Genomic DNA, 21,010 nt, shown 5'->3' with positions numbered 1-21,010 from the left:
AAACATTGCCACAACACTGATAAGATTTTGAGGTTTGTCTTGATTGCAACAGACCCTGTGTACAGACATCCAGCGCAGCCAGGACACCTCCTTCAGGTCTGGATGGCCTGTTTACAGCCAGGTTTCATTTTTATAATGATGATTAACGCTCCACATTCCCCACAATATGCATCTTGTGTAGCGTTTCCCGTCAATAGCGTTTCACCCGGGGAGCTGTAACTCTCATCGCAGCAGCTCTTTCCATCTCCCTGTAATTGCTCTATCAATTCAGTGAAAGAAAAAAAAAAAACCCAACAAAATGAACTGCCCTGCGCCGTGCACGCACAGCTCATTTAGCTCCGGGCGTAATGAGAGCTGTTGCGTAAAAGCACAATCAATTTCTAATGTGCTGGTTTACAGCACCCACCAGACTGACAGCCGAGCCAATACACGACAAGAAGTTTAATGGTGTTTTTTGGAGCAACAGTCTACAGCGATGCATGATGGGAAAAACAGGACTCAGAAAGAGCACCCGGAGCGGCTTGGAGCAATGAGTGTGTCAAAACTGCTTAGAGGAAATTGGCAGGGAGAGATGGAGGAGCAGGGATGGCTGGGAAGAAAAAATTAAAGGTGACTCAGTGATGAAGGACTTTAGTGTTAAATAAAGAAGTCTGTCACAGCCTTATAACACACACGTACAACGGAATATTAAATCCAGAGACACTAGTAGCGCTGCAATAAAGATACATTAACTATCATAGACACTTCTTTTAAAGTATAAAAGCAGGCATTCTTTACAGTGAATACATCCCCTCGCAGTAACACAAATTTTCCCCATAAAAAAAAACTAATCATTCCCCCACAACTGTAATAACCAACCAATTGATACTCCAGAGGCCCCTCCTCCCTTCACAGAGCAGTTACTATCAACAGAAAATGAATCCTCAAAGAGCCGTTAACATGATCTGCTAATTTAACATGTTCCATTAGACTAACATGAGAAAGCTATTTAAGAAACCCCGGGTACAGCGTGCACCGTTCACAGAAGAGACGTGTGTGAGAGAGAGAGAGAGAGAGAGAGAGAGAGAGAGAGAGAGAGAGAGAGAGAGAACAGGCTGAAATCAAAAAGAAGCTGGAAACAGGACAGAGGGTTAAGAGTCACTTCATGCAGAAAACATTATACAGAGGGCAGTTGACACTAGCAGCTGTGCTCCAGGTTTTAGAGGAGCCGTGTCACTGTGCAGCGTTCTCCTCCTCCTCCTCCTCTTCCTCCTCTTCCTGTTGGCTTTTCTTCTGTAGAGAGGATGAAGAGCAGGGGGGAGATTAAACTTCTAGATGTACTCTCTTTTCCAATTTTAAATTCTAACCATGTTTGAGAGTCACACTGGAGAAAAACACCTCTGAATCTGTGATAATGACATCCTACAAAAACAACCCCTCAATTGTAATAAAACCTGCATTATGTTCAATATCAACATTTGTAATAGTCCTACTCTCTACAATACCTGCGCATGGCAAGATTTTAGTTCCGGTTGATATGGCGACACCTGAAGTCACCGATTGTAATGCTAAAAATGTCTTCATAACAGAAGCAGCAGACTGCCATTTGAAATAACACGTAGCTACTCCATCAGAAATATGACAGGAGGAGACGAGCAACCAGTTTTTTAGTAATCTCTGTAGCTATACTTGTACCGATGCAAATATGTTTCCTCCTCAGAATGCCTGGGAGTTCTTGATTATGACATTATATAACGAATGGACAGTGCACAAATTAAGTGAATTTTATCCAGTATGTTTGTGTCTTTTTCTGTGAACCCCCTGTGCATGGGCATGCCATTTCAAACCAGCATGGAAGTGGCGGACCCTGCCACTGACACTGCAAACTACTATACAAAGAGGTAACTACTAAGTTTTAATACATTTAATCGCTATTACAGAATAGATGCCAGCCATAAATATTATGTTAAATAAATATAATATTATTTATTATATAAAATTGAGTATGATGTTATGAAAGTCTTAAAGGCTGAATGAGTGGGATTTGTCATTTGTGGTTTGTAAACACAACATTCAAAGCTGGAACCCTCCTCCCCGGATAAACGACACCAGAAGCGGATGTAAGCTCCCTTTTGGATGTGTCCTAAAAATCTGGCACCTGGTTGCAACATTTTCCCACCCTCACACCCTGCGTGCTGTAACTGGTCCACTGCCCAAAGTCTGACGCCAAGAAACATCCCGCACACAGCGAGGAAAGACAATGCAAGCAGAGGACAGGGTCTCTCAAATACAGACACCACCACACACTCATAGTGGGTTGTAAGTGATGAATGAGAGGGATTCATATTGTATGAGCCTATACATTGTTTTTGTGGAAAATCCTACTCATTCTGCCTTTAAGGATTGTAACCTCAATGGAAGGATAATGGATACAGCTGTGGGTTTGTGAAGCAACAACAAAATATCTGCAGCTGATGGGCTAAATACTCTTATGAAAGAAAAATCGCAACAACAAACAACATCCTACCAGTTTGAGGAAGTCGATGAGTTTGTAGGCGTCTTCTCCGGTTGAGAGGTCAACAAAGTCCCGTGGGATTCTGTAGCTCAGACAGGGACTGGGCTGAACCGTCACTTCGCTGTTAGTGTAGCGAAACGCCGGGCCTTCCTGCATATGCAGAGGAACCACATAGTTACAATAAAACTGCTTTAATTGATTTAAGCAGGGCTCAGTGTTACTACAAAAGGTCAAATACAAACACTTTTCAGCTCAGTTGAGCTTTTGTCACTGCCCAAACAGCGAGGTCTTTTGTACTTAAACACATGTGTCACAATGGCTGACCTGCTGCTGGGTGATTTCCCCACCGGACGTCAGCTCTTCCCAGCTGAAAAGCAGCGAGTCGGTCACCTCTCCGAACGGGTTCAGGTCTATCAGCCACACCCTCCCCTGCAACACACACACACACACACACACACACACACACACACACACACACACACACACACACACACACACACACACACACAGAATACATAAGTGCAACTTAGTGTGCAAATGGCATTTTTGAAAATAGACTATAAAAATGTATCTTGTGTGCCTACCTGGCTATCTCTGTAGACATCAAACACAACTGCGGAAAGAAGAAAAAAACTACAGTTTAAACAACTATATGTATGTACATTTATATTATATACATGCATCTACTAGTTTCACAAAGACATAAGTTAAAATCTCAATTTAGTGACAAATAATGCCACATTTAATCACGTGTTCTCCTCTCCCAATATCGTGTGCTAAGCTCTGCAGAATAAGGAAAAGGGATTCGTATGCTCACAGTCTTCGTCCAGGAATTTGTACTGGATGTGCTGGCTGAAGAATTCCTGTATGGCCTGACAGATCTGCTCCTCCTGCTTCAAGATGTGCTGGTAATACTGAGTGTAGTCTCTCTGGGAGATAGCTGGGAACAGACACATACACCATCAGTGGAGCCCAAATTGAATTTTATAATTGTTTCTAAATTAGCCTGCTGAGTAAAAGTACAGCTCAAACATCATATCACTGTTATATCACAGCTTTTCTTTTTTTCAAAATAATTCCCATATCAGACGTGTTCGGCTCAGTTTGCTGTGTAAAAACAGCGCCCTCTTGCTGTTTTGTGGTGTAAAGCAATCCAGCATGTTTCCCTCCTAACTGACCTTGGAGGCTCACAATGTAAAATGCAATGGAGATGCGCTGGTCTCTTCGAATAAAAACAATTATTAATATCTCAACATGTTTCCTAAACGTTTGGGGACGAAGCCCAGATGAAGACGGGTAAAACGAGTGTGAGGTTTTACCGATCAGCTTGTTTTCTTTGACGAAGCAGCGAAACTCTCCGCCGGGAATCAGCTCGCTCCACTTCCTCAGGACCAGCTGAGGACAGAAGACGACACGGTACATTGGGAAGTGGGTGTGTGTGTGGACAAATACTTGTGTACACAGAGAGCAACAGACCACTTGCAACATGGAAGATTTGAACAAGACCGACTAAGTTTGACTAGTTTATATACCAAAAAATTTATAAAAACAAAATCTTTCCAAAATGAATAGAACACTATAATATTAAAACACACTAATGGCATTAATGTTAAACTATCATACTGAGAACCCTTTAGAGACACTGCTGTGTGTATAGTTTGTCTTTTGAAAGTTAAATACCTCATAGTTTATGACTGGATCTGGGGAGTCCTGGTCACTACATACAAGGAATCTGCACAAAGAAATGAATGATGGTTACAAGTGTAAAACTAAACTAAACTAAACTAAACTAAACTACAGTGAATGTTCTGTAAGCATCACAGGGGTTTACAGTCTCCACTATAATCAGGACAAACGCACTGGAAACGGCTGCTGGGTTGCTCTCAGGAAGTTTGAGAGAGGTTTTTAAATGAGTCGAGCAAACAAGCATATATCATAAAAAACTGCTTTCTGTGCACCGCAGTAAATCACTCGCTGCGCTAAATGTTTACCATGCAAAGCAGAAAAGTGTGGGGCATAAATCTACATCACAGCTATTTCTCCAGCTGCCACATGTGTTTTACTGCTGATTGAAAGTGGCCCGTGTACACCAAACAAGGTTAGTTTTTTTCCATCCTTGTTGTCATCTAAATGCAAAGTATGTGTAAGTGTGTGTTGACGTTGTTGGATAGCGAGGCTTACGGCTGCGTGAGGTCGTGGGTGATGAAGTCTGAACTTTTGAAGAGCAGAAATATATCACTGAGGCTGTGACACTGCAGAGAACTGTTCAGAGCGATCCAGTTGGCATCCTGAAAGGGACACCAACTAATACACACACACACACACACACACACACAGACACACACTTGTTAAGATATGCCTCCATTCTTAATGCTGGCAGTGTTAGAAGAAGCAGCTGTTACTCTTCTATACACTGAAAGTACAGGGCTTTTAGCCAACCAATCATTTTTTTAGGCTACAAATAAAAATAAGTCATGGCAACACACTTTTCAAACAAATTTAACTAGGAAGGCACCTTTTTTCAGACCAACTACAAGTGGTTACGTTTGGATAATTGCAGATACCGAGTTCTAACTATGGCTGTTTTATTTTCATCATAAGTTCATAACTTGTTTTAAAAGGAGTTACTTTTCACCACTGCATTTCCGATACTGGTATCTGTGTCCGTGGCCTCCCTAAATTTAACACGCTATCTTAACATAAAGCGGGCAAACAGTTTATAATGTTTCTTAAGCAGCTGAGTGCAGGATTTTACCCGTGGAGCACTCCAGTTGAGTTTGGGAAAGACGCGCCCACCCAGGGCGTTTATGGCCTCCAGCACTTTAGAGGTGAATTCTGGGAACTCAGGAGCCTAGCAGACACAAGGCCACATCATCACATCACCACATCACACCGTCACAGTCATAATTATTGCATGATTAAAGCTGTGGAAGGCAGTTTTTTTCATATCATTGGATAGAAATGCCATAATAGCCTTTCAGAATATTGTAACTCAAGTAGTCTGAGGGAAAACTAGACATCTGTGTCTTCTCTTGGCTCTGTTTTCAGGCTTTAAAAAATCTAGTCTGTGACAGGAGACTTTGGCCAATCACAGGTCAATTCAGAGAGAGGGCCTTCCTGTTGGGGTGCATGGTTTGCATTGTGTATGTTCAAACTGCCTACCCCAGCTTTAAATGATAGGCATGCCACAAGCATGGAGGTGATCTGATACATATTTCTCTAAAACGCAGAGAGTGGTACTACATCATAAAAGTGAGGAGCAATACTTAAAACTGCAGTTTGAAACAAATAAAAAGTTTTATCATCGGGTGGGAAATAAACCCAATATGTTTGTTGGGCCATAAAATACAGACAATGCATCTTGATTAGAAACACTGAATGTACTTACAGTGACAGTGGTGGTTGTCTCATCATCTGACCACTAGACGGAAGCAGAGGTCAAGAAACATGATCAGAGGGTAAAAATGAAGCATTAAATTCAGTTCTAATTACTGTTTCCCCTGACAAAGCAGTTACAAGTAATGTAACAAGATGATGACATTTCTCCTTAATAAAATACTACTAGCAAAACATACTAGCATGCTACATTTGATTTTCATCTGTATCTATGTGTGTCCACTTATGCACCATCAGTGTTTCATTATAAATGAACTCTTCATTTTAAATGTGTGCGGTGTCACAGAGTTTCTCTACTTTTGAGTGGCTGAGGTGGGTCAACATACACTGCCCGTCCAAAAAAAAAAAAAAAAAAGGTGCACACTGTAATATTTCGCTGGACCTCCTTTAGCTTTGAGTACGGCACGCACTTGCTGGGGGCATCATTCTGATAAGCTTCTGCAATGTCACAACATTTATTTCCGTCCACAGGTGCATTCATTTCCCACCAAGATCTTGTATTGATGATGGGAGAGTCGCACCACTGCGCAAAGTCCTCACCAGCACGTCCCAAAGATTCTCAATGGGGCTGAGGTCTGGACTCACTTCATCCGCCTCTCTTCTTACCCTGATGTGCCCATCACTCTGGAACAGGGTAAATCTGGATTCATCTGACCACTTCTTCCATTGCTCCAACGTCCAATCTTAATGCTCCCTAGCAAATTGAAGCCTTTTTTTCTCCGATGAGCCTCACTGATCAGTGGTTACACAGCTGTTTAGTCCCAATCCCTTGAGTTCCCTTCACATCGTGCGTGTGGAAATGCTCTTACTTTCACTATTGAACATAGCCGTGAGTTCTACGGTTGATTTCACTTAATGTTTAAGTGATTTCCGATCACGATCATTCAAGAGTTTTTTCCAACCACATTTCTTCCTCGAAAATCATGGTTCACCACTATCCTTCCAGGTTTTAATAATGTGATGGACAGTTCTTAACCCAATTTTAGTAGTTTCAGCAATCTCCTTAATTGTTTTCTTTACAGGCCAATAATCTGACCCTTCTGAAACTGATTAACATCCTTTCCACGACCGCAGGATGTTTCTGCTGACATAGTTGTTTAAGAAATGAGAAGCTACTCACCGCATCAGTTAGGGTTAAATAACTTATTGCCAGCTGAAACTTATTAATTAATTAGTAATTATCTAATGGAAGGCTCTCACCGATTTGTTTAGTTAAATCCAGGTGGTGACTTTTTTTTTGGATGGGCAGTAATGCTAGAGTGTAATGGCTAGACTACTAAAACCTTTAAATGGTGAAACATGGACTCATTTCCTTAAACAAGAGATAAGGCATCATAATACACGACCAATGCTGAAGTGGACAAACAACCTCAGTTTCCGTTCCCGTACCTGAATGTCTTCCTCTGCATTGGAGTCGCTGTTGTTAGTGTGTGTCTGCTGTGTGCTGTGGTCACTGAAGACAAGAGAAACAACAGGTGAGTATGCAACCGTAACAACAGCCTCAACCTGTAACAGAACTACAAACAACCCCCACAGTTCATCGATCCCTCTCGAATACAGAAAGTCACCTCACTGCCATCCATATACTAAAGGAAGAGACTTCACCGCCACTCAGGGGACCTCAAACCCAAAAGATTACTGACAATGATTTAAGTCTATTTTGGATTAGAGCAGCAATGTGAGAGTAGATGTAAACACCTGAACAGAATATGTGTGTGTGTGTGTGTGTGTGTGTGTGTGTGGCTGTGTGTGTGTGTGTGTGTGTGTGTGTGTGTGGCTGTGTGTGTGTGTGTGTGTGTGTGTGTGTGTGTGTGTGTGGCCTCTCACCTCCCAGAGACTACCAGTGTCCCATCGTCCAGTAAATATTCTATTACATTCTGAGGCAGTGGGAGAATCAGACTGGAAATAAAGAATAATAACATATAAATACATGCACATACGAGAATACACAGCAGACGACAAATGAACAGAGGCAGAAGCTCTGAGAACAGACTCAAACAATAGTTTAGTCAAGCACACGATAATGATACAGACAGAGATAGCAGCTCCCTGCTAGCTAACGTTAGCTGGTGGCTACACGAACTGTTTTACAGCAACAACAATGGAAACATTTCCTGTAGTTCATGTACAAATGGCAGCTGTCTACCTTTTAATCGTGTGTTTCTTGAATATCGGATACCAAACCGAAAACTGACAGTTGACAACTTGCTCCTTCTTCATGCTGCAATATCCTGTAGCGTGAAAGTGTCCATCAGTAAATATCTTCCGACCGCCGGATATTTTGGAAATGTTCGGAGCCGCTTTCTCATTCAACGCCTTGATATTTAGAGGAAATATGGTTGTTTTTGTACTGTTATTAATTAGTTTTCATTTATTTTAACCTCACTGGTAAGCAGTCAAAGCTTAATATCTAGAAATATGCAATAAATGAATGTTTTGAGGAGGGGAAGTCTTTCTGAGGTGCACGTGTGGGCGTGGTCGGTGTAAACCCCGCAGACTCAACATAGATCGTTTATTAAAGCAGCGACCACTCAGTACCTTAAAACCTACATCCTCACAAATTACAAACAAATGTGACATACTTACTCTAACGTAATCAATAAGCATAATCAATAATACAGGGTGGCTCCTGTCGTATTGTTGGATACTGCTCAACTATTTATTTTACATTGATAATGTGAAACATGTACATTTTTACAAAATGTTGCATTAGAAAGAAAAAGTTACCTTTGATTTCATGTAATTAAAATTTATATTCTAAAAAAATTTGGTAGAATTTACTCCGAAAACATAAATTATAAAGCACAATATTAAGAATAAAACTAGAGTCCGGTACCGGAAGTAGTGACAGAGTGACTCCTCACCACTTCTCTACCATCTCTACCATTACTTACACACCGCTGGGGTTTCACGTGAGTTTAATTCTTTCCATTTTAAATGATTGTTTAAAGTTTAAAGTTTAAAATGGCCCAGCTCCTAACTGTGGTAGCATTGTTAGGTGTAAAGCAGCCGGCTGCCGTCAAACAAACACAGACACGAAGAGAGAGGCTGAATGTGGACAATGTGACGGGGGGAGTAGCGTTTCCTCCTGTAGCAGCTAATTGAGCAACTCATGATCAGAGCCGTATCGTCAGCATTGAAAATGGAGTTTCTCTGTGTTTTCTTTTCATTCCTAGTTGTGAACTGTGTTAATTTTGCGTTTAAAACTTTCTGACTCGACTTTCCTCCATTTGTAGTCGTCCAGATACTGAAAATGAGCAACTCCGAGGAACCCAAAGCGATTAACTGTACTGCTTCACACATAGTGAAAGAGGAGGTACGTCTCTTTTGGTGGTATGTTTTAGGAGGGATTTCTCTGTGGGAAACTCTGTGACAGCTGCCATAAAATGCTCCACATGAACTCGACTTGAAGCAGTAATGTACTCTGGCAGTTTTACTAGCGACACCTGCAAAATGTTGTCCAATTTAACACAATAGAACATCAGTACATCTTTTTATTGTGGAAGCTTTAAAATGTGTGTTTTACTGTAGGACTTTTGTATTGGATGCATTACAGCTCTACCTGATGACTCAGCCGATATTAATAAGTTCATTTTAGCATTAGCTTATAGTTACTTATGATCAAACTGGGGCATTGTTTATGCACAATAATGCGAAATCAGGTACTGCTGACTTTATCTTACTCATCAGCCATTTATCTTAATAATCACTACAGATACTACGTATACCAAACATCATCTTTATGATAAAAGCTTCTACAGAATACATAGACAAATATTTGCTCCAAGTGAATACGACATTTGCACGAGAACAAAAATGACCATAAATGTAAAAGAAATGGATTTACTGAGCCGTTTAGCCGTAAAGAATTGTGATTACAGTGTGCATTTGGTCCCATTCACACCATCTTAGCTTGGCGTGTCCACTCTCTGTGTTGCAGCTCATTGCAGCAGGAAAATGGGTGAAGCTGGAGAAGACGACGTACGTGGACCCTGCAGGAAACACCAGGTACTGTTCTGTCTGCGACTGACATGACTTCACAATCGCACAAGTTTCCTGTGCAACCGTTTCACTCCCTGTTTTCATCCACCAGAACCTGGGAGACCGCGAAAAGGACGACGAGACGAGCCAACACAGAAGCGGATGGTGAGCGCCTCTGGGGCCTTTTTCTTCCTGTTTTTCCTGTTAGCTGGGGGTCAGGTGAGCTTGCACTGACAGTTGGGACAGATTTTGAGGTGCACAAGATGTAACTCACATTTCCTGCAGGTGTTGGAATTATCGCCCTGCTGAAACGGACGCTCCACAAAGACTGCGTAGTGATGGTGAAGCAGTTTCGTCCTCCCATGGGATGCTGCACTCTGGAGTTTCCTGCAGGTCAGAAGGTTCTCCTTTCTGTGGATACCTCGAAACACACTCTGCAGACATTGTCACACCCTACAACTTAACAACTTTTTGTCCTTCTGAATTTCACCAAAACAGACTTTTCATGTCTCAAAAACGTTTTACATCTTTTCATTCTTCTTCTCACACAATGGCGCTGTTGGGACTTTTGTTAACTAATGGTGCCGTATGTGTGTTTCCTGACACTCAGAATATTGCTTCTGCTCTGCTTAGGGTTGATTGATGAGGGGGAAAGTGCAGAGGTTGCTGCGCTGAGGGAGCTAAAGGAAGAAACCGGCTACAAAGGGGAAGTAGCTGGAGTCACTCCAGGTAGACGTACTGTACATTTGACCCCATTAGCTGCCTCTCTTGGCTTTATCTTCTCTCCTGTGTGTGTTGGAGAGGTTCGGAGGGGTCAGCGGTGCATAGTGAAAAGAAGTCCCGCTCTCGTTTTTATCTCATGAACGCAGATGTGAGTAGTAACTTTATTGTTTTGATCGCAGTGACCTGTCTTGACCCCGGTCTGTCTAACTGCACCACCCAGATCATCATGGTCAACATCAATGGAGATGACATGGAGAATATCAACCCAACGCAACAGCTCGGTGAGCAGAATTAGTAATCCATTTATTTGCTCACTCGTTCAGTTATTCAGTCTCTGCCTCATCTATTCTTTCAATCAATCAGAGTTTTGTTCTCAGAGTTTCATCAGCTCAGTGTCACAACTTTCAGATTTAACAGTTAAACACTGTTTAACTGCAGATATCAGTTCCTTTCTTTCTGTACAAACAGCCTTATCAGCATGTAAACAGATACATGTAAGTAATTTGTAACTGTGTGTTAACCAGCTTAATAATTACCAGCAGATAATAATACTAAGCCCACATGGGAAAAGATGATTAAATTCATAGAATAAAATAAAGGATAAATGAAATCAATGTACATACAATATACATTTTTCTGGCGTCTGACTTCATGTCAAACCACTTCTTTATTATTTCTGTCACAGTGAAGCTCTGCAAAGACACACTGTTGACAGCAGTTGCATTATTTGGGGTCCCCTAATACAGCCACTGGCACTGCTACATTTGTACCGTTTTCATCTGCTGATCTCTCACAGCAGGACCTGAAAGTCGGCAGTGCGGAAGTCTTCTTTTTTCAACTCTTGGGTAACATGGTTGTGAGTGAAACTTACCCACAAACACTTAGCCTCAAGCTAAGAGCTGCCTAAAAGACTCTCTAAGAGTTACAAACCTTCAACTCTTTATGAACAGGTGGCATTCAGCAAGTTGAAACAAGCAATCTTGTAAACATTATCATGAGGCTCATATACTGTATTTAAAGAGTATATTGTAATATAAAATAACGTGTTGAATAATCTTGTTCTCTTTTGTTCTTCATCTGCAGGTGATGGAGGTGAGTTATGTTGCTTATTAGATCAGAAATAATCATTTTCTCTCACGAAGCAAATCCTCACACAAACCTTCATCCTCTCCCTCCAGAATTCGTCGAAGTCATTCTTTTGCCTCTCGATGAATTCCAGACTAAAATAGACGGTGAGACTTGAGCTTTCTCTCAAAGTGGCGTTCCTATGTGAGTGGTACGAGCATTCAGACCGTCACAGACTAACTCTTGGCGTGTTTTATCCCGCAGATCTGCTGAAGAAAGAAAAAATTGTGGTGGACGCCAAAGTGTACATCTTTGCCATGGGGATGGTTCAGGCCTTCTTTAAGCCGAGGGAGCTCCCCGTCCTGAAGCAGTGAAGCAACATGTTCAGGATGAGAGGAAGAAATAGTCTTTGCTGTTACATAGGGCTCCTACACAAGATGGGAACATTTGGAAATGTGCTGGAAGGGAAATTGAAGAATTCCAAATTATATAAAGAAATTGTATGAGAAGTTGTTGCGTCTGGGTTTTAGACCCCATGTAACTTTTTAATATTTGTTTCTAAGAAGTGCACAGACCATCCGTAGAGCGATTATAGCAATTCAATGTTGAAATTAAATGATGAAATGAAAAAGCCTTAGATTTAGAAAGTGAACCTATAAAGGAGCCCTGTTCACACTACATGTCCCGGACCACTTTTTGTTCTCCGCACGGCGAGGCCTGGAACGCACATCTGGTAGCCAACTGTCAATTGTTTGCACACTTAACACAGAATATGTTTCAGGCTTTAGTCTTGTACGCCTTACGTGACAAATAGTCATTTCCAGGTTTTTATGAGATTAAGTAGTTTGAATTTGTTGTAATTTTTATGTAGTGATTGTAAGACATTCCTTCACACGTGCTAACATACTGTTTTTTTGTAGACTTCACGGGAGAAAGAAAAAAAATCGCAGTCTGAAATTTTGCACTAACATTTAACATTGTGCAGAGAGCAATGGACAGCGCCACCATGCCAGCTCACATCCTTCCATCAGGGGTTTTATCTAAAGACATTGGATAACTAACTTTAGAAGACCCATTAGTCACCAACTAACTCATGCATTGTGATAATAGCTACAGACCATGTTTGGTTGGTATATTAGATTACACAGTGTTAACAATATGAGGGGGATTTTTCTCATATAACTCCCTTGTAATGTGCAACAGAGGTACTGTACTGATAAAGAAAGTAAGCGATTAATAGTGAATGATTCCTGCTGTGCCTCTAACCTCATTATGGTGCAATTAACTGGATATGTCCTTACCCTAGCAGCTAGAAATGACTGACCAATTAATAAATGTGGTACTACCTTTACTCTTACCTGAATCTGTGTTTCTCTCTCAAACCCAGTGTAAGTTTATTGACTTGCTCTGTTAGAAGTATGTGATCTCATGGTGAAATGATATGTTCCTATCTCTGTAACCATGTCGAAGTAACAAATAAGAATTGCATGCCTTTAGAGCAAAACAGCACATTTTTAGGCATTTTTAATATTTACTCCTTACTTTAAATCTGCGATAACTACTTGGTTTGGCCACTTGGGGGCAGCAAAGCCAGCTGTGATAACATTGATGTGTCTGAGTACTTATACAAGAAGAGTGCTCTAAATCTACTTTGACACAGTTCCAATAGAAATAAACATACAGCTGTAAACAAGAGCAGCAAAACTGAGCAAGCATATTTGAACATAAACACTAATATAGTATTATAGTATTAAATAGTGCTAAGGAAGTATTAAATGTAAATACAAGAAGTGGGTTGTTCTGTACAGCGTAGGCATGTTTAGATATAGTATAAACAGTGTGCAGGATTTTATATTGACAATGTGAAGAAGAGGACTTACTTTATTAAGCCCTAATGGGGAAATTCACACATCCTGAAATACAACCCACACACACACACACACACACACACACACACACACACACAGGGTTTGTAGACCTGCAAATATGGAGTGATGGGCAACCCCAGGAGCAGTTATGGGTTCAGTGTCTTGCTCAAGGGTATCGGCAGGTGCCCTCCTGATCTTCTGTCTCAGAGCATAAACACATCCTCCTCACAGATCTGTAGTTCAGGCGGGGTCAGGGGGGTCAGGGGGGGTCAGGGGGGACGGTTTCCTGTAAGTGCTGATGTCCTCCTGGCTCCTGTTTGCTAGCCTGGTTGTATGGATTCTAATACATAGTTGTAATAAAAATGAATATTGATTACACGATTATAGAGTATTAAGTGTTTTGTATCTGTAAGGGTTTACAATAAAAATGTAATGATTTTAAAAATCATATCAAAGTGAAAGATGCAGTAATCAACAGACATTTATTGTGTGTTCTTATACAGGACATATTTCCTTCATGTATACAATTTATTTTCAATGGAAATACAGGTGTTGCAGTTTGGTCATGACTGTTAATACATTTAGAAAACATATAATGAATTCAACTGTCTAATAAGAGCACTTCTTACTGTAGTTTCCCGCTGCTCCACACTCCAGTCCAGTTGGTGGCGATAATGACGCTGGTTTGCCAACAACCAATTAGATCAGAAAGAAGAAGAAGAGCCGACCAATCAGCTGGCTTCTTCACCAACACAAACTTTAGAAACTTGGATCACAGCTAGCATGTTAGCAGCTTGGAGTCGGTTTGTTGTGATTAACGGGGACGGCACATTGGATTTTTTTTGGACATGTTGGTTTTTGTAAACACTAAAGGGAAATATAATGTAAGCAAGTATAAGCTAGCTAGTTTAACTACGATACGGCTTGAGTCTGTATTGTTGTATCAACGTTAGCTTCGGCGACGGCTTTTCCCTGCAGTAACTTTGCTTCAGCGAAACAAATTCTGATTTCTGAACATAAAGTTGTGAAGCTTTGTTACTAATAGACGTATGACCTGGACACGACGATGGAAGTCGCTGCCAACGGTAAGCCAACAGCCAACAGGGACCAGTGACCGTTAATGGTTAAAATAACTAACGTTATCTCCTGTATACTTTATAACCATAACGTTATAATAAAGCTAACTAACTAAGTTAAGTTAGTATGGGGTGACTTCTGTGTCCGACATTAGTTATGGTAAAGGACGGTAACACTAAACTGTGACCCACAAACGTTAAAGTTGAACATTTTTAAAGTAACTCATTTGTTGTTTTCCTTATCAACTCTGTTCTCCACGGGGTGCACACACCTTTGGCACTACATTTGGACTACAGTAGGACTCTAAACTACCTTCTTAAAATGTTGCTTGAAGATAAATTGTGTTGAGTAAAACGGGGAAATCAACGGTTATTTGTCAAAATGATGATGTGTAGTTTGATACTGGCATGTTTGTTTAACCCTAGCACTTTAAAGACGGATCACTGTACATATCATTGTAGATAAGAAAACTAAAGAATGGTTAGGGTTGCGCGAGGACAATACCAATACACTAGTTTGTGTTGTGCTGACATGACAATGTTGTGTGGTTTCCTAGGGAAGGTCAAAAGGAGGCACCTGAATGCAGCAGAGTGTGATGAACTGGGACAAAGTACAGAGGGTACTGATGCCCTGACCCACCCCCACACTGTCCACCATGGGCAGGGCAACCCCTACCAGGGGCTTTACCCCAGGACACCCACCAAGCGACGGAAGTGTGGTAATCTGCTTTAAACCTTCTGTTACCAACTGTTGTACAAATCTGAGTGCACTCAAAGTAACAATGAACACAGACAGGACAACATCTGTGCACTGAAACTTCTTACTTTATGTCAGACTCTGAATCTTCTCTCTCACTCTTTATACCATCAGCATCCGCCACAGGAAGCCCTGCAGGGCCACAGAAGGGCATCAACCACTTCTTCTCTGTGACGGGAGTCATCAGTTCCAGTCCGCACAAATCCTCCCAGCCCTGCTCTTCCACACTCACAAATGAACTCAATGGAGAGTGTAGCATGAGCCTTTCCAACAGGAAGCTTTTTCCCAAAAAAGAGCCGACGGTTGTGGACGAGGAAGAGGATGAGGATGATGTCAGCCTATTAGCTGCTGCAATGGCACCAGAACTTGAAGAGGAGGAAGTTGACGATGTAAGCATGTTAGCTGCAGAGATGATGACAGAGCCTGTGACAAAGCAGCATGAGGTGGTGGATTATCTGGAGGGAATGACAGCAGAGATGTTTGGAGACGATGAATTTGAAGAGGAGGTGGAGGCCCTCCCTGACGCCCACTATGGGCTCCTGGGCAGCAGCAAGGTCCTGCTGAAGCCCCAGGGCTGCATAGATGACCTTCCAGAGGAGGTGCTGAGGCAAGTACTGTGCCTCTTACCTGCCCAGGACCTCTACCGTAATGTCAGCCTTGTCTGCCATCGCTGGAGGAACATTGTCCAGGACACCAAGGTTAAACAAACCACAGCATTATATGATATATACTGTATATTAGCAGCAAGGTGTTGGGCCTAATGTTGAATTTTATTATTCTCTTGCGCATGGACTTCACCGTTATGGTCAGTCCTTATAAAATAAATCTTGTCAAATAACATAGCTGCCATGTTTGTGTTCCATTGTGCAGTTTGTTCCCTTCAAGAAACAGTACTACCGCTACATGAGGAGGGAGAAGGATACAGTACTGGAGATCTTCAACATCCTCAAGGAGAGTCATATAAAGGGTCCATTGCAGCACAGCATACGGCAGCTTGTTGTGTAAGTCTGCATTTCCTTAGGAATGGACATTTCTCTAACAACACATAGAGGCTGTCTAATGTTTGTATTAGAGATTCACTATCTCACGATCACCGTATTTGTCTGTTTGCTGTGGCTGATACAATAACATTCATCTTACAAATGCAAAAATGTGAAGAGTGCAATGTATATAATGTTTTCTATTACAACACCAATGTGTAGAGAGCCTTCACCATCCCTCGAATAAAAATAACATTTTTATTGTAACTATTTATAATAACCATTAAACAAAACAAAGAAGTAGACTAAATAACACATGATCTCCTTATTGAAATGTATACGTAACAAATTCCATTTGAATAATTCAACATACTCTTGGACTCTTCAATGTTTACGTAAGGCCCTATAGTTTGGAAAGGGTGTAAACTGTCCTATGGGGTCATCCGTCCTCTCCTCTGTCATCCTCCTTTTGCTGCTGATGTGAACACACTCACTGCAGACAGGCACTCCTCGTTGGCCTCAATCTCATAGACTCTAGCTGATTTTAGCATGTGTGGCTTATTTGGTTCAACCCTTCGATACAATTAGCGTTAGTTTTTAGCTTGTTCATCATAGTTTTCTATTAACATGACAAGCTCCTCTGACTGTGTAAAACATACCGACTGTGGATGAAGAGGGGGCTTGGAGTTGACTGCACGGAGAACGGTCCAAGACATCACATTTTTTTGTGTGCCAATTACAGATAAATGCCAAAGAGACATTAAAACCTCCAAAGCAGAAGGCCAGACTTGGGTAACCAATTCCAACCACATAAAGCTGTTCAATATTTTGATCAAATGTAAGGCCGTGACAACTCAAGTGATTTTGCGGAGGAGCCAGTCTTCTGATTAGTGGACAACCTGCTCTACCTCCTGAGCCACAGCTACCCCTCCTAAACCCCTTAAAGTGCCTAGTATTCCCACTGATCTCCCATCCAATTACCAACCAGGCCCGACCCTGCTGAAAATGACCAATACTGAAAGTATGTGAAGGCTGTAAAAGTTCACTGTGGTAATTATCTTGTCTGTGTTTGTTTTGGTCAGTTTAATGGCCCAGCATAAGGTCGGAGAGCGGGCGAGGGCAGAGGACGTTTTGAAGTGTGTTAAAAAACATCGCCTTTTCCCTCAGGCTGAAGCCTCCATGAGATTACGTATTCCTGTCATTCAGAAGTGCTTTAACCTGGGCATGGAGGTATGACTCAAATACACAAAGGTCCACTGGTAATACTATGGAGAAAATGGCTTTCAGTGTATGTTCGTAACGACTGGAATTTAACGAAAAGTTTTCATACCATTCATGTCTGATCTCCAGGGTCCCAATCCGTATGCTGCAATGGCTGTCATACTGATCCTAAGTGAGAGTGTTGGTGACGTGCAGGCCTTGGTGTCTCTGCTCACCGGCTGCATGTCAGACACCGCCATCACAGAGTACCTCAGCCACATGGCCATGATGTTACTCGCCTTAGAGAGGAGCAACATCCGGATTAGTGACAGGTAAGAGCTGCAAGTGTCAGCCCCTTAAATTTCTACATTATTCTCATAAGCCTCCCTAAAATTATTTTCTATTCGCTCTCTCCAGGTTGCATTACAACATCTACTACGTACTTCACCTAATGGAGAATGGCCCCTTTTGTGTCAGCTCCGGTCAGAGTAGGTGAGTACCAAAGAGAAATAAGTACAGCCTGCTTTGTTTATCACTCTTAATTTCTGACAGTCACCATTGTGTGTGTTCGTGTGTGTTTCTACTAGTCAGCCTCAGATTCATCTCACACGTGAACAGCAGCAGATCCTCAGCCACAACATCCAGCAAGACCAGGTGGTCAAAATTGTGGCTTTTGCAGGTACAGTGAAAGACTAAGTAAAAGAAAATCCCAAATGTCAGTGTAAGTTTTCCATTATTATTATTTATCCCAGCTCAGATCCACAGCATTAACATTGTCATAGTAATTCTAGTTTAAATGTAAGTGTCTGAAACACCACCAGGGGCCATACTTTCTCTAGATATTTATTTTTAAAAGGGTTTATACATTCTTGGTAATGACAAGTTTGTATGGGTTGCATGTCAGCTCTGAAGTTGAAATGAAGAAAATGTTTAGTAATGAAATTTGAGTTTCTTTTAAAACTCTTCTCAGTTCTCTGCCATTGCATGTTACAATTTAAAAAGAAAAAGTGTATTTAATTTTGAAACTTGTAGGCAGCCAGTACATTTTAAAGGTCAATAATCAATTTTATCAGTGTTGCTATGTATGCCGGCCTTGCAGATCAGGGCTCATAGTGTCATAGCTGAAAGGTCCGTGCTGTCTGACACAGGTACAGGCAAGACGACCACGTTGGTGAAGTACGCCGAGCAGCGGCCACACCTCCGCTTCCTGTATGTGGCCTTCAACAAGTCAGTGGCCAGTGAGGCGCAGCGCCGCTTCCCCAGCAACGTGGACTGCAAGACTGTCCACTCATTGGCCTTCAGCGACGTTGGGAGGAGGTGAGAACCTAATAGGGGTTTTCCATTGGCATTTTTGGGCAGACAGGGAAAAACCGTGATGTGAAGATTTCCATTACCGCTTTAAACGTGGCAAGAATGTAGCAAGACCTTACAGGGCTCCAGACTAACATTGGTTGCACTGGTGCGCCTAACTTTTTTTTTAGGTGCACCAGCACAAAATGTAGGTGCACCCAAATTTTTCATTGCGTCGCCTTTAACGCCATAAGGTTTTATCGCTCTCCATAACTTTCATATAATGTGAATGATTTTTAAACAAGAATAAGGTGTAGAGAAATGCTTGTCTTTATTTGAAGCACAATTATATATAAAAAGAAAAATAAATGGCTTCACTGAGCTGAAATTTAAACTAAATTTCAAACTAAAACACTAAGCAAAATAAAAAAATTCCAAATAAAAGTTCGATACGAAACATTGTTGACCCGCTCACAAATGCACTATTTCCGGCCATATTCTGACCGCACTCCTGACAGTACACGCAGTGCATTGCGTTACGTCCTTTGTTGTACCTCAGCCAGGGAAATTGTTTCAGCCAGTCCTGTCTGAAGGAATATATTTTGACCTTTTTAATTTTGGATTTTCACCCGGGCATTTTTCAGTGCGACCTAGAAAAATTATTAGTCGCATGTGCGACCAAATTGGTTGCACTCTGGAGCCCTGCCTTAGCCTTGGTACATAGTGCCAGCTCGACCAGGAAGGCTATCTGGGCCCCTCGAATCAATTGGATATTTTATCAACTTATTATTCAGGGTTGGATTTTGAAAGTGATAACTAGACAATTTAAACTTGAAACTGACTCTAATTAAAATGCATTAATAATGTAAATAAAATAGTTTTCTTGCATTACTACAATTACAGAACATTGTTAACATAACTGAGCAGTCATTTTCCATAACTTATAATATACCACATTGCTGATTCAATAAGTCGATAGTTTATTAGTTAGCTAGAAGACGTTTCAGACATCGGTCAAATTCCTGCAAAAAGGAGACTCATTATTCAAGTGAATTTAAAGATTCACTTGAAAAAAAAAGTGGAACCTAATTTGAGTCACTGTTGACAGTGGTGGCAATCAGCCATTTCTCTGGTTTTTCTCTCACTGTGTATGAATTTATCCAAGGAGTCCTAAAATTTTATGACAATTTTAAGAACATTTATTTATTTTAGATCTTGTACATATTCTAATAATCAATCACATAAACACAGCAGCCTGACACACATATTTTGTGGACATATGCCTCTCCCTAGCCCAGAACATCATGTCTGAAAGTCTTTTCCACGCCCTGTGTTTGTAGAATATTGTTTTGTGGTCTAAAGGGAAACAAGAAGATTGTACAGATTGACATTTGATTCATTAACATTATTTAAAAATAAAGGTATCAAATTTGTGTGGAAAAAGTAATGTGTCCAGAATACTGTGACATGTAAATGGTGACTGTGCAATGCTTAAATAACCCAGACTCTGGCTTGTTTATCTTTATATCTCTTCTTTATCTTGATGTTTATTATGTGTTTTTCCATTTTAAAACCACATCCCTTATTGCTATTCTGTCATTTCCCCTGTGGCAGCTACCAAATTCATAACAAGCTGACATTCAACCTGAACCCATTCGCCCTCAACTCTGTTCTGCCTGAAGGCCGTGGTGGCTTTGTCAAAGCCAAACTGGTGGCCACAACTCTCGAGGCTTTCATGGCTTCAACAGACGAGACTATTACTATCAGCCATGTCCCCAGCATCCATGTAACCAAGAAGGACCAGAGGCAGGCAATACGCGAAACTGAAAAACCGGTACGAACACATTAATGTATACAAGTGACACGCTGCATAACTTCAGTGTGAATGAATAATAAAAGCATAAGCACTGCAAAGTCGCATCTTAAATGTATGTCTTTTATTGTGAAATCCTAGTTGTTTGTCCATGATGCACAGACGATCTGGAACAAAATGAAGGCTCTTAATGAGACAAAACAACAGGCCCACTACATGACCCACGACGGTACATCAGCAGTGACTGAATATGAGTAATTGTAATATTAGAAGCAATGCTGCACAGGTGGTCAACGGAACTTTTCATTCCCAGGTTACCTGAAGTTATGGCAGCTCCAAATCCCGAAGCCCAAGTTGTCAGACCAAT

The 21,010-nt window shown here is 41.3% G+C and overlaps 3 protein-coding genes across 3 annotated transcripts in view; 2 read left to right on the top strand and 1 right to left on the bottom strand.

Annotated features, from left to right (window-relative positions):
* Window positions 1–426: 426 nt before the first annotated feature.
* Window positions 427–8,175, bottom strand: cdc123 (cell division cycle 123 homolog (S. cerevisiae)). Its single transcript, XM_051392893.1, has 13 exons — window positions 8,037–8,175; window positions 7,718–7,789; window positions 7,280–7,343; window positions 5,883–5,915; window positions 5,250–5,345; window positions 4,676–4,782; window positions 4,175–4,226; window positions 3,814–3,889; window positions 3,312–3,434; window positions 3,079–3,107; window positions 2,819–2,923; window positions 2,507–2,644; window positions 427–1,272 (listed from the first exon to the last, which is right to left on the bottom strand). The coding sequence occupies exons 1-13, from the start codon at window positions 8,108–8,110 to the stop codon at window positions 1,213–1,215; spliced, it is 1,029 nt and encodes a 342-aa protein (XP_051248853.1). The 5' UTR covers window positions 8,111–8,175; the 3' UTR covers window positions 427–1,212.
* A 536-nt stretch (window positions 8,176–8,711) lies between these two features.
* Window positions 8,712–13,016, top strand: nudt5 (nudix (nucleoside diphosphate linked moiety X)-type motif 5). The gene is made up of 10 exons (XM_051392954.1): window positions 8,712–8,802; window positions 9,127–9,206; window positions 9,831–9,898; window positions 9,984–10,036; window positions 10,157–10,264; window positions 10,505–10,600; window positions 10,774–10,875; window positions 11,678–11,686; window positions 11,773–11,826; window positions 11,924–13,016. The coding sequence occupies exons 2-10, from the start codon at window positions 9,144–9,146 to the stop codon at window positions 12,031–12,033; spliced, it is 663 nt and encodes a 220-aa protein (XP_051248914.1). The 5' UTR covers window positions 8,712–8,802; window positions 9,127–9,143; the 3' UTR covers window positions 12,034–13,016.
* A 1,242-nt stretch (window positions 13,017–14,258) lies between these two features.
* Window positions 14,259–21,010, top strand: part of fbxo18 (F-box DNA helicase 1) — a 17,881-nt gene continuing 11,129 nt past the window's right edge. The window contains exons 1-12 of the mRNA XM_051392539.1: window positions 14,259–14,612; window positions 15,161–15,322; window positions 15,475–16,058; window positions 16,231–16,361; window positions 17,423–17,570; window positions 17,691–17,872; window positions 17,958–18,032; window positions 18,128–18,219; window positions 18,689–18,857; window positions 20,445–20,664; window positions 20,785–20,872; window positions 20,957–21,010. The exon at window positions 20,957–21,010 is cut by the window's right edge and continues 42 nt beyond it. Coding sequence (XP_051248499.1) covers window positions 14,594–14,612; window positions 15,161–15,322; window positions 15,475–16,058; window positions 16,231–16,361; window positions 17,423–17,570; window positions 17,691–17,872; window positions 17,958–18,032; window positions 18,128–18,219; window positions 18,689–18,857; window positions 20,445–20,664; window positions 20,785–20,872; window positions 20,957–21,010 — 1,924 coding nt within the window. The 5' untranslated portion in view covers window positions 14,259–14,593. The remainder of the gene's footprint in view (window positions 14,613–15,160; window positions 15,323–15,474; window positions 16,059–16,230; window positions 16,362–17,422; window positions 17,571–17,690; window positions 17,873–17,957; window positions 18,033–18,127; window positions 18,220–18,688; window positions 18,858–20,444; window positions 20,665–20,784; window positions 20,873–20,956) is intronic.

The sequence above is a fragment of the Dicentrarchus labrax genome, unplaced genomic scaffold (genome assembly GCF_905237075.1).
Source record: "Dicentrarchus labrax unplaced genomic scaffold, dlabrax2021, whole genome shotgun sequence".
NCBI lineage: Eukaryota > Metazoa > Chordata > Actinopteri > Moronidae > Dicentrarchus > Dicentrarchus labrax.
Note: the sequence above shows the minus strand (reverse complement) of the source record. Positions and strands in the feature narration are given on the sequence as shown.